The sequence below is a fragment of the Bubalus bubalis genome, chromosome 11 (genome assembly GCF_019923935.1).
Source record: "Bubalus bubalis isolate 160015118507 breed Murrah chromosome 11, NDDB_SH_1, whole genome shotgun sequence".
Classification (NCBI taxonomy): Eukaryota; Metazoa; Chordata; class Mammalia; order Artiodactyla; family Bovidae; genus Bubalus; species Bubalus bubalis.
The window spans coordinates 83,422,577-83,439,300 of record NC_059167.1 but is presented as its reverse complement, the minus strand read 5'-3'; the positions used below and the strand labels follow the sequence as shown (position 1 = coordinate 83,439,300).

Below are 16,724 nucleotides of genomic sequence, written 5' to 3'. Positions count from 1 at the left end.
TGGACCATAAAGAAAAAGCAGAGTGCTGAAGAATTGATGCTTTTGAACTGTTGTGCTGGAGAATACTCTTGACAGTCCCTTGGACACCAAGGAAATCAAACCAGTTAATTCTAAAGGAAATCAATCCTGAATATTCATTGGAAGCACTGATGCTGAAGCTCCAATACTTTGGCTACCTGATGCTGGGAAAGATTGAGGGCAGGAGAAGAAGGGGACGACAGAGGATGAGATGATTGGGTGGCATCACCAACTCAGTGGGCGTGAGTCTGAGCAAACTCCAGGAGATAGTGAAGGACAGGGAAGCCTGGGTGCTGCAGTCCATGGAGTCATAAAGAATCAGACAGGACTTACTGATTGAACAACAATGAGATATACAGAATCTGAAAGAATTCATCACCAGCAGACCTGTACTACAAGAACTATTAAAGGAAATCCTTCAGGCAGACAGAAAATACCAGATGGAAATACTAATCTAAACAAACCAATAAAGAATGCCAGGAATGGTACACTGTATAAGTACGTAAGATCTTTTTATTATTTAACCGTCTTTAAAAGATAATTAACTATTTGAAGAAAAGTATTAACAGCATAGTGTGAGATGTATAGTCTGTCTAGAAGAAACATATATGCCGACAACAGTATAGAGACTGGAGGGGAAAAGTGAAGGCATACTACCGTAAAGTTCTTAAACTCTATCTGGTGGTTTAATAATATCACTTGAAAGCAGACTGTGATAACCTAAAAATGTACATCAGTAATCCTAAATCAACCACTAAGAAAACAAGAAGCAAGCTGTGAGGCTGAAATTTAACCTGATACAACAACAATGACACTAAATGAAAATGGTCTAAATGCCCCAATTAAAAGACAGGAAGGCCTTCCCTGGTGGTCCAGTGGTTAGGACTCTGCCTGCCAATGCAGAGGACATGGGTTAGATCCCTGGTGGGAAGATTCCCCATGCTGAGGGACCCCTAAGCCTATGCACCGCAACCCTGGAGCCCTTGCTCTGCAATGAGAGAAGCCCGGGCACCGCAGGAGAGCAGCCCCTCCCCGCAGCAACTAGAGAAGGCCCGAGCACAGCAACAAAGGCCTACTGCAGCCAGAAACAAGAGATAAGGAATGGCAGAGTGCGTTACAAATCCAGCCTCAACTGTGCTGCCTTACAGGAAACACATTCTAAATATACAGACACAAACAGGTTAAAAGCAGATGAACGGGAAAAGATATCTCATGATGACACTAATCGAAACTGGAAAGGCTATTTTTATCAAAATTGATTACAGAGCAAAGAATATTATGAAATTATTTTCTTTATCCCTGGTAATGATTAAAAAAAAGTCAGTCCATGAAGGGATGAAACAATTCTACACAGTTATGCATCTAAAAAGAGGCTGAAAAACACATGAACCAAAAAGTCACAGAACTTCAAGGGAAACAGACAAGTCCATAATTATTGTGGGAGATGCCAATCTCTCTCTCTCTCAATTGTAGATAAATCAAGTAGACTGAAAATCAGAAGACTACAGAAGACTTGAAATCAATCGACTTGGCCTACCTGACACTGATAGAACACTCTACCCGAAGGGCTCACCAAGACACTATCTGCAAGGTCATAAAAGTCTCCATAAATTTAACAGGAATCAGAAAAACGTATTCTCTGATCACAATGGAATTAAAATAGAAATCAATAATATAAAGATATGTGGAAACCCTCTCAATATTTAGAAACTAAATAACACTTCTGAATATTCCACAAGATAGGCTACTAAATACCTCATCTCAAGAAATCAAAGGGAAATCAGAAAGCATCTGGATTGAATGAAAATAAAAACAAAGAATCAAAATCTGGGGGATAGAGCTAAAACAGCACTTAAGGGGACGTTTACAGCACTAAACACCCTGCATCAGAAAACAAAGGAAGTTCTCAAATCAGTGACCTTAGCCATGACTTTAAGAAACTAGAAAATGAAAGTTAAATTAAAAACATAGAAACCAATGAAATAGAAAAGAAAAAAAAATAAAGAAAAAAAATCAATGAAACTGAAAGCCCTTTATTTATTGGAAAGATCAGTAAAATTGATAAACCAATAGCCAAACTTATCAAGGAAAAGGAAAAAGAAAAAGATAAATTACCAGTTTCAGGAAAGACAGAACACCACTACAGATTCCACAGACTTAAAGGAGTAAAAGAACATTATGATTAACCTCAAGTCAATAAATTCAACAATTTAGATGAAATGGACACATTTCCTGAAAGACAAAACTACCAAAGCACACTCAAGAAGTAGATAATCTGAATTTCCTTTTATCAAATCATTAAACACCTTCCCGCATCAAAAACTTCAGGCCTCTACATGGGAAAAGAATTCAAAAAAATAGTGAATATATGTGTAACTGATATACTTTGTCGTACACCTGAAACTAACACCACACTGCAAATAAACTATACTCCAATAAAATTTTTTAACCCCCCCTCCCCAAAGAACAACAAAGTGAAATGGAAAAATAAAACACTAAAAACCAACCAAACAGCAGAAAAACTTTATGCCTGGAGGGCTTCACTGGTGAGTTCTACATAAACACTTTTTAAAAAAAATCGAAACACTCCCCAATTCATTCTATTAGGTCAGTATTACCCATATTAAAATCAGACAGACATATGAGTAAAGAAAAATACAGCTCAATATCCCCAAGGGAAATTGATGTAAAAATTTTAAACAAAATGTAAGTAAACTGAATCCAATAATATATAAAAAGGGTAATACATCAGAAGCAAGTGAGGTTTATTCTGGGATACATGGTTCGTTTGACATTTGAAAAATCAGTGTAATTACCATTTACCAAAGTAAAAAGCAAAAACCACACAATCATCTCAACAGATGCAGAAGCAGCATCTGACAAGATCCAACATCTCCTTCTTGGCTAAATTCCAAAATATATTTCGTAAAGACACTGTTCTTTTCTGCTATCTGGCTTCTATTTCACCATTCTATAACATCTGCCTTTATTATATTCACCAGGGTCTATTTCTGAGACACAACATAGTTTGCTTGGAAACAACATGGACTCTGGAGCTAGACTGCTTGGGTTCAAATTCCAGCTCCGCTCCTTACTAGGTATGTGACCTTGAACAGCTTTAACTTCTTCATGCCTCATTTTTCCTATCTACAAAATGGGGATAATAATAGACTTCCCTCAAGGGCTTTTTGAGGATCAAATAGGTTAATATAAAGTAAAGCACTTAAGACAGTGCCTGGGAAACAGTAAGAACTATGAAAATGTTAATGATTATTATTACCTATGGAAAATGCTGCTGCTGCTAAGTCGCTTCAGTCGTGTCTGACTGTGCAACCCCATAGTTGGCACACCACCAGGCTCCTCTGTCCCTGGGATTCTCCAGGCAAGAATACTGGAGTGGGTTGCCATTTCCTTCTCCACTGCATGCATGCATGCTAAGTCGCTTCAGTCGTGTCTGACTCTGTGTAACCCGATGGACAGCAGCCCACCAGGCTCCTCTGTCCACGGAATTCTCTAGGCAAGAATACTGGAGTGGGTTGCCATTTCCTTCTCCTTAATCTGTGGTTATTTTTAGATGATCACTTGGTCATGTTGAGAGGCATTTCAGCAAGTTAAATTGAATCTGAGACAGCAGTATAGGGTGGTGAGGTCAAGGCAGAGCCTGGTGTTTGAATCCTGGCTTTATTATTTTATTACCCACCATCAGCTGGGTGACCCTGGGCACATTACTTAACCTCTCTGGACCTCCTTTCTTTAAAAGGATGGTAATACCTAAACTCATCAGATTATTGTGAAGATCATAACAATCTGATGAAGGAGTAACAGATACCCTTTTCTTTCCCTCAATCTTTTACTAAGGTCAGACTCTTTTTTTTTTTTTTTCCCTTCCCCTTTTTCTTACCAGATTGGACTGGTCTCAGGCCCAGCTTCCCCAGTGACCAATAGCAAATACTGGTCTCAGAGGAGGAAATACTGAAAGAAACATCTAACCTAGAACTTCCAGGAACAGAATTACTTCTCAGGGTCAAGAGGGTGTTCTTTTTGGGACCCAAATGCCCAGGATTCTGATGCAAAGGGCCTGGGTTCTCTCCATTGAGCTTATGATTGATCTTCTCTTCCATCCATTAGCTAGCAATATTTCTAAAGACCAGCTCTGGAACTTCTAATATTCTTTGTTTGGGAGTTTATTACTATGTATAAAGATAATGACTCTTAAAATTTCCCACTGTAATCTTTTATTAAAATTTTAATCCTTATAAAAATGTGAATGTCCACACTTTAATATGCTCTCTATATCTAAGCACATCCATCCCTTGGTGTACACTGTGGGTCCATATGAATTTTGTCCCCTCAAACTGTTGATCATTTATCTGTGTTTCTGGGTCCGTCTCTGCACTTTTGATTCTGTACCCCTAAGAACTGTTGATGGTTCCCTCTCTCCATCGTCAGTAGTCACATCTATTCTGCACTTCTCAAGTTCATTTACTTCAGAACCATCTCCGTTAAACTTACCTTCTTTGTCCCTACATATGGTCTGTCACCAAGTGATTCCACTAGGCTTTAGACAGACATGTTTCTCCTCTTCTGGCTACTTGAGCCAAAGCCAGCAAGGAGGTTAGTGCTGTGGTCTTGCTGTAAAATGATTGCTTTTACAAGACAACAGCAATAACCTCCTTGTTGGCTTTCCCTCTCGGACCTATTCCACTTCCAGCAAAAGAACTTCTTACTCAGAAGCTATTTTGAAAATAGCAGTAATTTTAATTCTACTTAAACCAAATGGTTTACGACTTGAAGACACGACCCTAACAACCCCCATCCAGTGGCCCTTGTTTTTAACACTCTGGATCCAGCCTCAAGAATCAGCCAACTAAGTCTTCTCTCATCACTGCACAATCCCCAGCCTCAGGCACTGACTCCAGAGTCCACACGCTCTTAATGACTACATGGTAAGGTACTCGAGGACATGGACTCTGGGGTCTGAGGTTACAACTGTTCTATTTGTTTAATACAATTGTTCTAGCTGTAAACCTCTCTATGCCTCAAGCTTCACATAGAAAGCATGACAATAACTACCAACAACAGTACCTATGACCTTACAGGTTATGAAAGGAATTAAATGAGGTAATCTACATCACACACTGGAGACATCAGACATGCAGTAAACACTCAGGAATCATTAGCTACCGCTCCTCTCCTTTGATGACTCTATCCCTAACAAGAATCCCAGGCAAGTTCAATCAAGGAATGGGCAGGTACTCAGTATTGCCCCTAAAATTACTGAAATACTAGTGAAGGACATAGGTTTTAATCTGGGAATCTGACTTACCTTTAAATCTGAGTTGGCTGCAAACTTCTGTCCAATTAAAGCTGCATTTCCTCCTACATAGTGCTGTAAGACAGTTCAAGGTTATTAGGCAGTTTTTTAACATAACTATGCTACTCAAGCTTAATAATGTTTTAATTATACTCCATTTTCCCCCCAAAAAAATTTGAGATGACTTTACAACAAGTACACACAGATGGGGTTAATAAAAACATTAACTCCACAGATAAGGAGACAATGAGTTATAAGGAAAGGTGAAAAAAAAAAGCAAATTGCTACCTTTGGAAAACAGTATAATTGCCTTAACTGTAGATCAACCTTGGCTTTGAGCTTCCAGGCAGCCAGAACAGATAAATGAAACAAAAGGAAATACAAGTATGGACAGACTTTATCTTCTGCACTGTGATCCTTCTAAAATGAGTGTACAACTATGTCAGTCTCCTCCTGAAAATCATTCGATACTACAATGATCTAAAACTCTCAATTTTTTTTCCTGATATATATTTGATATACAAGTTACAATGGTACAATGTAGTGATTCACACCTTTTCAAAGTTATATCCCATTTATAGTTATTATAAAATATTTTCTATATTCCCCATATTGTACAATATATCCCTGTAGCTTATTTTATGCCTAACAGTTTGTACCTCTTAATCCCCTATCCCTGTATTGCCCCTTCCCCCTTTTCCTCTCCTCACTGATAATCACTAGTTTGTTCTCTTTATCTGTGAATCTGTTTCTTTTTTGTTATATTCACTAATTTGTTGTATTTTTTAGATTCCACATATCTAAGTGATATCATATAGTATTTGTCTTTCTCAGACTTTATTTCACTAAGCACAATCCCCTCCAAGTCCATTCATGTTGCTACAATGGCAAAATTTCATTCTTTTTTAGGGCTGAGTAATATTCTATTACATGCATGCACGTGCGCACACACATCTTTATCTGTTGATGGACACTTAAGGCTGCTTCCTTATCCTGGCAACTATAAATAATGCTGCTGTGAACACTGGGATACATGTACCTTCTTGAATCAGTTTTAAAATCCAACTCTTAAGCGAAGTACACGGGTCTTTATCTGTCCCCTGCTTTCCTTTCTGCTTCTACCTGTCTATAGCTCTCCAAGCCTTCCTCTCTGTGTCTATGCCTTTAAGCACATGCTGCTGCTTTGACTAGGATGCCTCCCCTTTCTCATTCACTGGTCAGGGATCACTTTTCAAATATCAGCTGTAACGTCACCTCTTCTGTACTGCTTTCTGTTGCCCCTTTCCTATGGTCACCTCCATCTCCACAATCCTCCTTCTAGAGAGGATTACAGATCCTTTGCTTCTTGCCACCTCTAGACTCAGAACAGACCTCCACTACAGCCCTTGTCCTCTTGAGCTAGTGTCATCTGGGGACATGTCTAACTCCTTCAGGGCAAGGACTGTCTTCTTACAGTAAGTGCTCAGTAACTACTGCTAGATTTTGAGAAAGGAAGAAACACACATTGATGCATCAGGAAAGGTAATGGGTTCTAAAAGATGACACACCACATCTCTCAGCTGAGGACTAAAGGAGAAGAGCAGAGAATTCTAGTATTCCTTTGTTCTAAGGATGGATTCACATGCTCTGGAAACCTGACAAACAGGAAATAAAGCTCTGATGCTCTATTATGTAAGCTGAGACACTGCATCAACAGCCCTGTCTGGGAGGACTGAATGCTATCAGCTTACCTCTCTAGTCCCTAGCCCCATGAAGAGGCACAGACTAAACAACTCAATTCTAGATACTCAACAGCACTTTTAGTCCGACCAAGTTTTGTGCTGACAGATCACTGGATTCAGATGGGACAGTGATGGCTTTCTATAGATAAATTTGAAACACTGTGATATCCAGGCTGAAATCTGGCCTTTTATCATGTTAACCTCAGTTTTTTATTTAACTCTGATGGCTAGAAGAATTTGCTAAAAATCCCAGGGAAACATTAAGATTCCATGTAATGGATTTTACAGTTTTCATATAATAGTTATTATTAACTGCTGTTTATCAGTCCATCTGCCTTATAGTTTAAGGGAGTTTGACAAAGTACCAAATGAGGTGTCACACTAGTGGAAGATAAATAACACATTTTAGGTTTCACAATATTAAGAAATAATTTCGATGATGTAAAAGATAGATAAAATTTCTGTAGAAAAAATGTTTGCATTATGAAACAAAAGGCCAAAGAGACTAGAACATAAAGCAAATTGGTGTTTTAGATACTACAATCTTAAAGACTTTTAAGCAGTAGATTTGCCATCTTGTTAGAACTTTCAAGACTATTTCATAAAAGATAGAATCTTGGGAGTTCCCTGGTGGTCCAGTGATTAGGATTCCACTGGGGAACTGAGATCCCACAAGCCATGCAGCATGTACAGAAAACAAAACAAAAAAAAAATCAGAATCTCACTACCAAATTCAGCTATCAAAATGACTAACTGAGGTTTTAACAGCTTGCTGTCTCCTTGAGAAACTCAGCTGGGAAATACCTGTGCTCACTGCTAATGTTCAAATGGGTGGCTCCCAAAGAATAAAAAAAACTTGAAGAGCTCCCCAAGTGAGAAGTACACCCAGACTGGGGTGATGGGTAAAAGAAGATTTTAGGTAAAAATTGGGGATGAGATGCTCATGAGATGCAGTGGGCATAAGAGAGATGCTTAAACAATAAAATCCTGCCCTTAAGGTGTGAGGGCAGGGGAATTGGCAGGTGTGTGAGCCTTGAGGAAGTGTCTGGACCATGTAGGCTCCAGAGCCTTGTTTGTGATCACCCGGTGGGCCTGAAGACTCCTAAGTTCTCTCTCTGACAGTCTTTACCCTGTAGACAAATGGTTCTCAGAACAAGGTGTTCAGAATAGCATCAACATAACCAGGAAACTTGCTGTAAGGGTAAATTCTTGGGACCACCCCACAAGTACTAATCAGAACTCTGGAAGGGGGGGCCCAGGAATCTGTGTTTCAATACCTTCCACATGACTCTGATGCACATTCAGGTCAGAGAGCCACCAAACTAGACCAGAGTTTCTCAATCAGGGTGATTTTGCATCCCTTCTCTCCCTGACCCTGGAAACATCTGACATGCTGGGAGACAGTTTTGACTGTCACAATATGGGAAAAGGAGGAGTGACACTGTCACTATTTCTCTGTGGGTTTGGCCTTTTTTGGTTTAGGAAGAACTGAGCCATATTAATATAACTGCAAGGTATCAGCCAAGCAGTACCCAAACAACTCTGGAGTAGACATTTTCCTACTTTAAACCTGAGTAACATGAAAAAAGAGCAATTTCATGGATAACTCAGGGCTAAAATTTTAGTAAGTATGCCTTATTAATGTTGGCTGAAGTGAAATAACTAGCAACAGCAGAGTTAAAGGAAGGTCAGGTACACACTTTTCCAAAAAGAGAAAAACACTACAGAATTGTATTGCCAACAATCACCCTCTACGGGTAAACTGGAGAAGAGTTGCTTGGTTGCTTCTAGAGACCATACAAACAAAGTATCTTTTCCCACCCTATCTAAATTTACCGCTTGTAGACAGACCTGGGCTTCTGGGAACTCTGATGCAACCTGGGCGATGTCATGGAAAGTTTCCTTATCACTGAAGAAGCGTTCAGCAGCTGCTCCTTTCCCCATGAAGTGAACGAAGGCTTCTTCTAGATCATTCCTCGAATGCAGCTCGCTGTGATCTTTCCCATTCCCAGGACTCAAGCCAAGCGCCTGCAAGAGCTTCACCCCTGACAGCACTACGTCAACACATGCATTGACACTGGAAGGAAGGAAGGAAGGAAGGAAGAGATGGTGTGAAACAAACAGAAGCACTGGGGCAACAGCTTTGCATTTAACAACAGGGAAATGTTTCAGAGGCCTGTGTTCCAACAGGGAAACAGAGGTAGTGGATCTGAAACCTGACCTGGAAAGCAAATAGCATATGGTGGAAGGAGGATTACTTTATCTGGATATGTATGTCTTCTCCTGGCAATAGCTTGGTAAACTTTTACACTCATTACAAAGAGAGAAGACAGGTGCTCAGCATTTCAGAACAAAGTATCATAACACAAATATACCATTTCTGAGAAAATGATGGCAGAGCCAAACTGTCTGGATTCACCCTGGCTGTGTGACCTGGGCAAGTCACTTTAATTTCTTTGTCTTCAGTTTCCTCCTCTCTAAAATCGTGTAATATGAGTATTTAACTCATAGGGCTGTTGTGAAGATTAAATAAGATAATACATGTTTAGGAACACTGCTTGCTAGTAAGCAAAGTAAGTTTTGGTCAAAAGCCACCTTCCCTCAAAAGACAGCTGAGGATGGTGGTAAAATACACTGACTACTTCCAGGTGAAACTGAGAGCTGAGTGATGGCTTAAAGACTTAGGCGCACCTGCAGCCTTGTAACAACTCAACACTTGGCAGATGTTCATCATGAACTTTGAAGACTAGTAAGCAGTCAGTGTGGTGTTACCCGGTTAATGCTTACAGATTTATAAAATACACATAAGGTTGTCTGGCCCCACCTCTCCCATGCACGCATGCCGAAGTTGTGGCTTACATTTTCAGTGTTTTGTGTGTGTGTTTTCCAAAAGCCATTTCTTAAAAAAGAAGTTCCAAATACTTTGGGCAGGTAGGTGAGGTCCCCGGGCACCTTTATTCCTGCCTCTGCCATCCCTGCCAGTGGGGTTGGATGACCAAATGTAACAGCTTTGGGTGACAAGGGTGGCTGCTCTTCCACGTTAGTTCCAAATAGTTATGAAGCCAGAAGTTGTGTGCTTCCCTGGTAGCTCAGATGGCAAAGAGTCTGGGTTGGGAAGATCCCCTGGAGAAGGAAATGGCACCCCACTCCAGTATTCTTGTCTGGAAAATCCCATGGACAGAGGAGCCTGACAGGCTACAGTCCATGGAGTTACAAAGAGTCAGACACAACTGAGTGACTTCATTTTCACTTTTCATGAAATTAGAAGGTAAATTCATCAATCAAGAAGGCCCAATGGATTGGATTCTGGTGTATAATATATAACTACAATGTCTCCCTTGTAGTTTCCTTTAAAAATCTCTTGATCACCAAATCGTTAATGGTAGCCAGCTCTAAAGATGAGGAGAGAGACTGCAGTAAGGGAGAGTGAGTGCTAAAATGAGGGTTCATCAGGCGCCCAACGAGTCTGATGACCAGGGCCCGACTCTGAAGCAGAGGAGGCAGCATACGTTTTAGAAAAATGTGGTGTGGGCTTGCCATTGACCATCTCCTTGAAACCACTCCTTTATTTCTCTGGTCCTTTCCCATCAGGCCCTTACATGGCAGTACCCACCCATCCCCCACCCCTGCCATTTACCTTCCCTTCTTGTTCTCTTCCTGGGTGATGCTGTCTAGCCTCTGGCCTCAACCTAGGTGCTGGAGTCTCCAAACTGAGACCATGCTCCTCAACTACAGCCTCTAGCTGTCAGCAGCTGCCGGCTCAGCTTCCTCTATAATCCTACAGGAATATACATTTCTCCCCTCTGAAACCAAACTGGTTACCTTTCGCCACAAACTTGTTCCTTTCTTAATCTCTCTTCATGGCAACAATGTGGCACCTAGAGTCACAAATAGGTTTAAGCTGCACCTCTGGCATTTGACAGCTGTGAGATCATGGGCAGATCAGTATATATGATAAGCTGTGTCTGACTCTTAGGCGACCCCTGGACTGTAGCCCATCAGGCTCCTCTGTCCACAGGATTTCCCAGGCAAGTATACTGGAGTGGGCTGCCATTTCCTTCCCCAGGGACTGAACCCACATCTCCTGCATTGCAGGCAGGTTCTTTACCAGTAAGCCACCAGGAAAGCTTGACAATATCTGTATCTGTCTACATGAAGTTATAACATCCCCAATACTAAGAACTTGTCATTTGCAACTGCCTCTATTTACTCTACTTCATCTAGCCTCTTGTCAAATCTCACCTGTTTAGCACCAGTGCCAAACAAGAAAAAGCTCTATGGCTTCATAGCTAGTGTCAGGGTCTCAAGACTTTACTCTTTATTAGTCTGTTACCCACAAAAATAATGTGAAGCAGTCAAATAGATCAGAACCACTGCTCAAATTTTCCATTCCTCCAGTTAAGTCTGTGAAAAGAACTTAGCATCATTGTGTGTGTGCACGCCCATTCATGCTCAGTCGTGTCCAGCTCTTTGCGACTCCATGGACCGTACCTGCTTATTAACTTTCATGGTTTTCCCATCACCCACACTGACACACAAGGCTCCTTTCAGATTCATCTAAACATCTATCATAAAGTCCTTGCCCTAAACACAGAACCAACCTGCTGTTGCCAAACAAGCCAAATACCTTTTCACATTTGGTTCTCTCTTCCCAGGTGGGCTGATTCCCCAGCTTTCTTGTGGATAAATTCTTTTTTTCTCCAGGGCCTGACCCATGCACGTCACCGTAGCAGAATATATTTTCCGAGGTGGCCACAAGATGCCCCGTCCCACGTGTTCATTTTACAATGAGACGCTGACGCCCTTCCCTCCCAGCTGTGTTCTCTGTCCCCTCTCCTCAAAACCATTTGGACCTGAGCCTATGGGAGAGGTGACACTGTGTGCTTTTAAGGTTAGGTCATAAAAGGCATTAATGCTACTGCCTGGTCCTCTTGGGGAATTCCTTCCCCTAATCCAGTCATCCTGCGGTGAGAAAGCTGAACAATTACAAAGAGAAACCACCTGCATGTGTTCAGGTAAAACCACGACTGAGGTCACAGCTGACGACAACAATCAACACCTTGAGATGATCCCAGGCCCAGCCATCACCTGCCTGAAACTGCACGAAACCCCAAATGAGAGTCGCCTAGCCGAGCCCAACTGAACTTCAGAATCATGGAATAAAATGACCATTGGTTTAAGCTAAGTTGTGGGGTAATGTGTGATGTAACAATAGTAAATGGATTGTCAGCTTCTAGATGGAGATTCTCTTGAAACCTCTTCCTGGGAAGAATTACTAGTTATTCTCTGGGACACAAGAAAGTACTTTTTAAAATTGTTATGGACAGCATTGTGCCCCTCTCTCCCACCCCACCCCCCCATTCATATTGAAGCCCTGACCACAAATGTGACCATATGTGGAGACAGGGACTATTTAAGGAAGTAATTGAGGTTAAATGAGGCCATTATGCAGGATTCCCAGGTGGTGCAGTGGTTAAAAAAAAAAACAACTGCCTGCGAGCGCTGGAGACAAAGGAGCTGAGGGTTCGATCCCTGGGTTGGGAAGATGCCTTGGAGCAGGAAATGGCGTCAGTCTTCTTGCCTGGACAGAGGAGACTGGTGAGCTACAGCCCATGGGGTCACAAAGAGTCAGACGTGACTGAGTACACATATATGCAGCCATTATCCAATAGGACTACTGTCAGTTTAAGAGGAGGAAGAGACACCAGAAGTGCTCATGAATGGAGTAACGGCCGCATGAGTACACAGCGTGAAGTCTGAGAGAGAGGACTTCTTGGATTATGAGCCTGGAGAACTGCGAGAAAATAAATTTTTGCTGTTTAAGCCCCTAGTCTGTGGTCCTCTGTTATGGCAGCCTGAGTGAACTAATACAATAATGAATATATTTGTTTCCAAAAAATGAGGCTGGGACCTTGCTTCATTTATCCCTGGATTCTTAGCACTTAGCATGGACTTGCCACACACCATGTAGTTAATGAATATTTATTCAAAGTGTGTGCTCAGGAATGTCTGACTCTTTGCAACCCCATGGACTATAGCCCACCAGGTTCCTCTGTCCATGGGATTTGCCAAGCAAGAATAGCTCCAGGGGATCTACCCAACCCAGGGATCGAACCCATGTCTCTTGCATCTCCTACATTGATAGGCAGATTGTTTACCAGTGCACCACCTGGAAAGCCCATGAATTGACTGAAGACTCACAAAACCAGGGAGGACAATTAAGCTGATAAGGATACAGGTGAAAGTGCCTGAACTTGAAAGAAGAGTTAAAAGATACACCTGAAGAAACAATAAAAATATTAACATATATATACACACATATATATATACACACATATATATACTACCTAACCGGAGAAGGCAATGGCAACCCATTCCAGTACTCTTGGCCTGAAATATCCCATGGACGGAGGAGCCTGGTAGGCTGCAACATGGGGTCGCTAAGAGTCGGGCACAACTGAGCAACTTCACTTGCACGTTTCACTTTCATGCACTGGAGAAGGAAATGGCAACCTACTCCAGTATTCTTGCCTGGAGAATCTCAAGGACAGAGGAGCCTAGTGGGGTGCTGTCTATGGGACTGCACAGAGTTGGATACGACTGAAGTGACTTGGCAGCAGCAGCAGCAGCATACTACCTAACATTAGTTGTCTGCTCTTTAAAGCAGACACTATGCTAAATAACAAAGATAATTTAATCTTCATGATAACTCTTCTTGGCTCAGAGCTTAAAGCATCTGCCTGGAATGCGGGAGACCCGGGTTCAATCCCTGGGTCGGGAAGATCCCCTGGAGAAAGAAATGGCACCCCACTCCAGTACTCTTGCCTGGAGAATCCCAGAGAGGAAGGAGCCTGGTAGGCTACAGTCCATGGGATCGCAGAGTCGGACACGACTGAGCAACTTCACTTTCACTTTCAATTTGTGGTCCCAATACTCACAGAACTAGTAGCGTACTTGGTAGAAGATCTGCTTCTGTGGCAAGATATTCACGTCGAACTTAGACAAGAACTAAAATTTGTAGAGGGAATAATTTACTTACACGCGAGAGGAGAATATAAAGAAAGGAGGCACTGTGATTCGGGAGAATCCTAAAATTGCAATGTCATTGAAATCTGGGGAAGAAAAGAGTTTCAAGAAGGCATGCTTAATGTGTGGAAGGCTGCAGAGAGCTGACAGTGAAGACTAAAAGTGGAAGCTGATTATGAAAACCCACAAGGCTTAGATAAGCTTTGAGCGAGAAGTTTCAGTAGAATGGTGGTCTCCAGACTATGGCATTAAGGAAGCGAAAACAAGGCGTAAAGAAAGAAATTCAGCAACTAAAGACAGCGACTACACCTTCAAGTAGTTCAGAAGCAAGAGGGTGCCACTAAAATGGAAAGACCAAGCATTTCTGACTGCAAAGGAGTAGCCGCCAGAAGAGCAGAGACTGGAATGAAAGCGACTTGAACTTTACGGAGTCAGGCTGAGCGGGATTCCCAAGAGGCTATTAGGCTGGTTCTACGGGCGATGGCACCCCACTCTAGTACTCTTGCCTGGAAAATCCCATGGGCGGAGGAGCCTGGTAGGCTGCAGTCCATGGGGTCGCGAAGAGTTGGACATGACTGAGCCACTTCACTTTCACTTTTCACTTTCGTGCATTGGAGAAGGAAATGGCAACTCCATTGTTTTTGCCTGGAGAATCCCAGGGACGGGGGAGCCTGGTGGGCTGCCGTCTATGGGGTCGCACAGAGTCGGACACGACTGAAGCGACTTAGCAGCAGCAGCAGCAGCAGGGGCTGGTCCTACCGAGACGAGAAGGGTGCAGGGGCCAGCCGAGAGGAAAAAGCAGTCTGGTTGAGTCCCGGCAGCAGTGACAAATGGGGCTCGTCCCAGACGTGCGATGCTTCTCGCCAGGCAGGTAGCGTGGAAACCAGCACCAAGGGCCCTCCGGGGGACCTCTAGGAACCTGTTTCCACGCCGTCTGACCTCCGGCAAGGCGGCCCTCAGAGGCCCAGAGAGACCGCACCTCCTGCAGACACCCAGAGAGGCAAGCCCCGCAGACACTCACCCCACGGCCACGCGGCGCCAACGCCGGGCCGGCCGCACGATGAGCGCGTCCCAGGCGGCTGCCAACCGGCCCTCAGGGGAGCCGACTCCTGGGGGCGCGGGCGCGGGCCCCAGCTGCAGCGAACTCCACAGCGAGCGCAGGGCCGACCCCGGCAGCTGCGGCTCCAGCAGGAAGACGCAGCCCACCGCGAGCGCCAGGAAGCCAGCGTACGCGGAGCCGCGCCACAGCGCCATGGAGACAGAGGCGTGGAAGCGACGGAGAACACCTCCTTGCCCGGCCCGCGCCTCTTCCGGGCTCAGCACGCGCCGACGTAGACTCGCGCGCCACGTCACGCCGGCGCGTCGTGGTCCTTCGGATGGGCGGGGCGCCGCGGGGAGGTAGACTTAACAGAGGGGCGGAGACTCCTCTTCCTTGGTCCGAATTTTAGCTCTTGGGGGCGCGCGCGGTTTTGAGGCTCTGAGGGAGGTTGGACAAAGGCCATAATGCTTGTCCAGGCGCTGTACCTTTTCCCAGAACTCCATCCGTACCCAAAAATAGGGAGGCAAGGATCCGTTTGTTTTCCTAGTAGGATGAACCAGACCGATTTTGAAGAAGCGGGTAAACCTCATGTCAGTCTTTGAGCCGGTCGGTGTTCCCATTTGAGCTGAACCCGCAGTTCCTCAGAGGGGCACAAATCACACTCCCCCTGTTTTAATCTGTCCCTCTGCCAGTCTGTCCATCCTACATTGTTAACTAAGCTCACCCTCTTTCAGACCCGGGGCTTGGCCCTCCCCGAAGGAATACGATGGCAGCGGCGCTGCTTGTGAGCCCTTGGGGACACGAGTGGCAGGGGATTCTGTCCCTTTGGAGGGTGACCGAGACCTGCAGCTGCTTGGGGGCGTTTGCCGAGACTGAGGGGAGTCCGCAGGGATTGTCCTCGCTGGATGATCAGCTTCGAACCTTAAAATAACCCTTTGGGGGCGCTGTTCCCTTTAACAACCTCAGAACATGCACACATGCACACAATCTTGTGTACAACACAAGGGGTTTTGGACCTGCGTTAAGAAACCCTGGTTTCTTCTTCTCCTTTAGTAACATGACTTAAACCCAGCAGACCCTGTCTGCTATGACTCTTCTGTGTGTGAGCCTCGGTTGAGAGTCAGTGAAGCTAGGCTTATTGCCAGCTCATTCTCAGCAGTCGTCTTGCCAGGCCTGGTCTTGTTCCTGGATGGTTTCCATTTTTCCAGTTCTGCTGGCTCCTGACCTTGGCTCTGCGTCCGATTTTCCGCTCTGCTCCTGACCTTTGGACTTGGCAGTGGTTCTTTATTTCTCTAGCTTTGATCTTGGGCATTTGGCTTCATTTCCCCCAGCATATCCTTATCCTGGTCATCTACTCTCCCTGTCTCACCCCACCCAGCCCACCTGACCATAACATCCCTTTCAAAGGAGATGTTCACACAGGAAGAGATCTGGGCTATTACAGAAAAGAAAGGAGCCAGTGAGATCTGTGTGAAGCTGTCTTCACTAGAGTTACCTGGCCCTTCTCTCACCTCAGGGAGACATGTCAGTTAGTTCCCAGAGAAACTGCTCCCCCACATGACCCCCAGTGAGCAGGTTTTCCTACCACCCTATAAGTGACTGAACC

The 16,724-nt window shown here is 43.9% G+C and overlaps 1 protein-coding gene across 6 annotated transcripts in view; it reads right to left on the bottom strand.

Annotated features, from left to right (window-relative positions):
- ADPGK (ADP dependent glucokinase) overlaps positions 1–16,285 on the bottom strand; it is a 31,086-nt gene extending 14,801 nt beyond the window's left edge. For 2 of the 6 annotated variants that reach the window (XM_044925358.2, XM_044925359.2), the window contains exons 1-3: positions 15,101–16,285; positions 8,905–9,130; positions 5,345–5,407 (exon numbers count right to left, since the gene is read on the bottom strand). In XM_044925358.2, the coding sequence (XP_044781293.2) occupies positions 5,345–5,407; positions 8,905–9,130; positions 15,101–15,333 (522 nt within the window). In that variant the 5' untranslated portion in view covers positions 15,334–16,285. The remainder of the gene's footprint in view (positions 1–5,344; positions 5,408–8,904; positions 9,131–15,100) is intronic. The other 4 variants (XM_025296197.3, XM_025296198.3, XM_006056893.4 and 1 more) reach the window with 2 other exon arrangements.
- Positions 16,286–16,724: the final 439 nt, after the last annotated feature.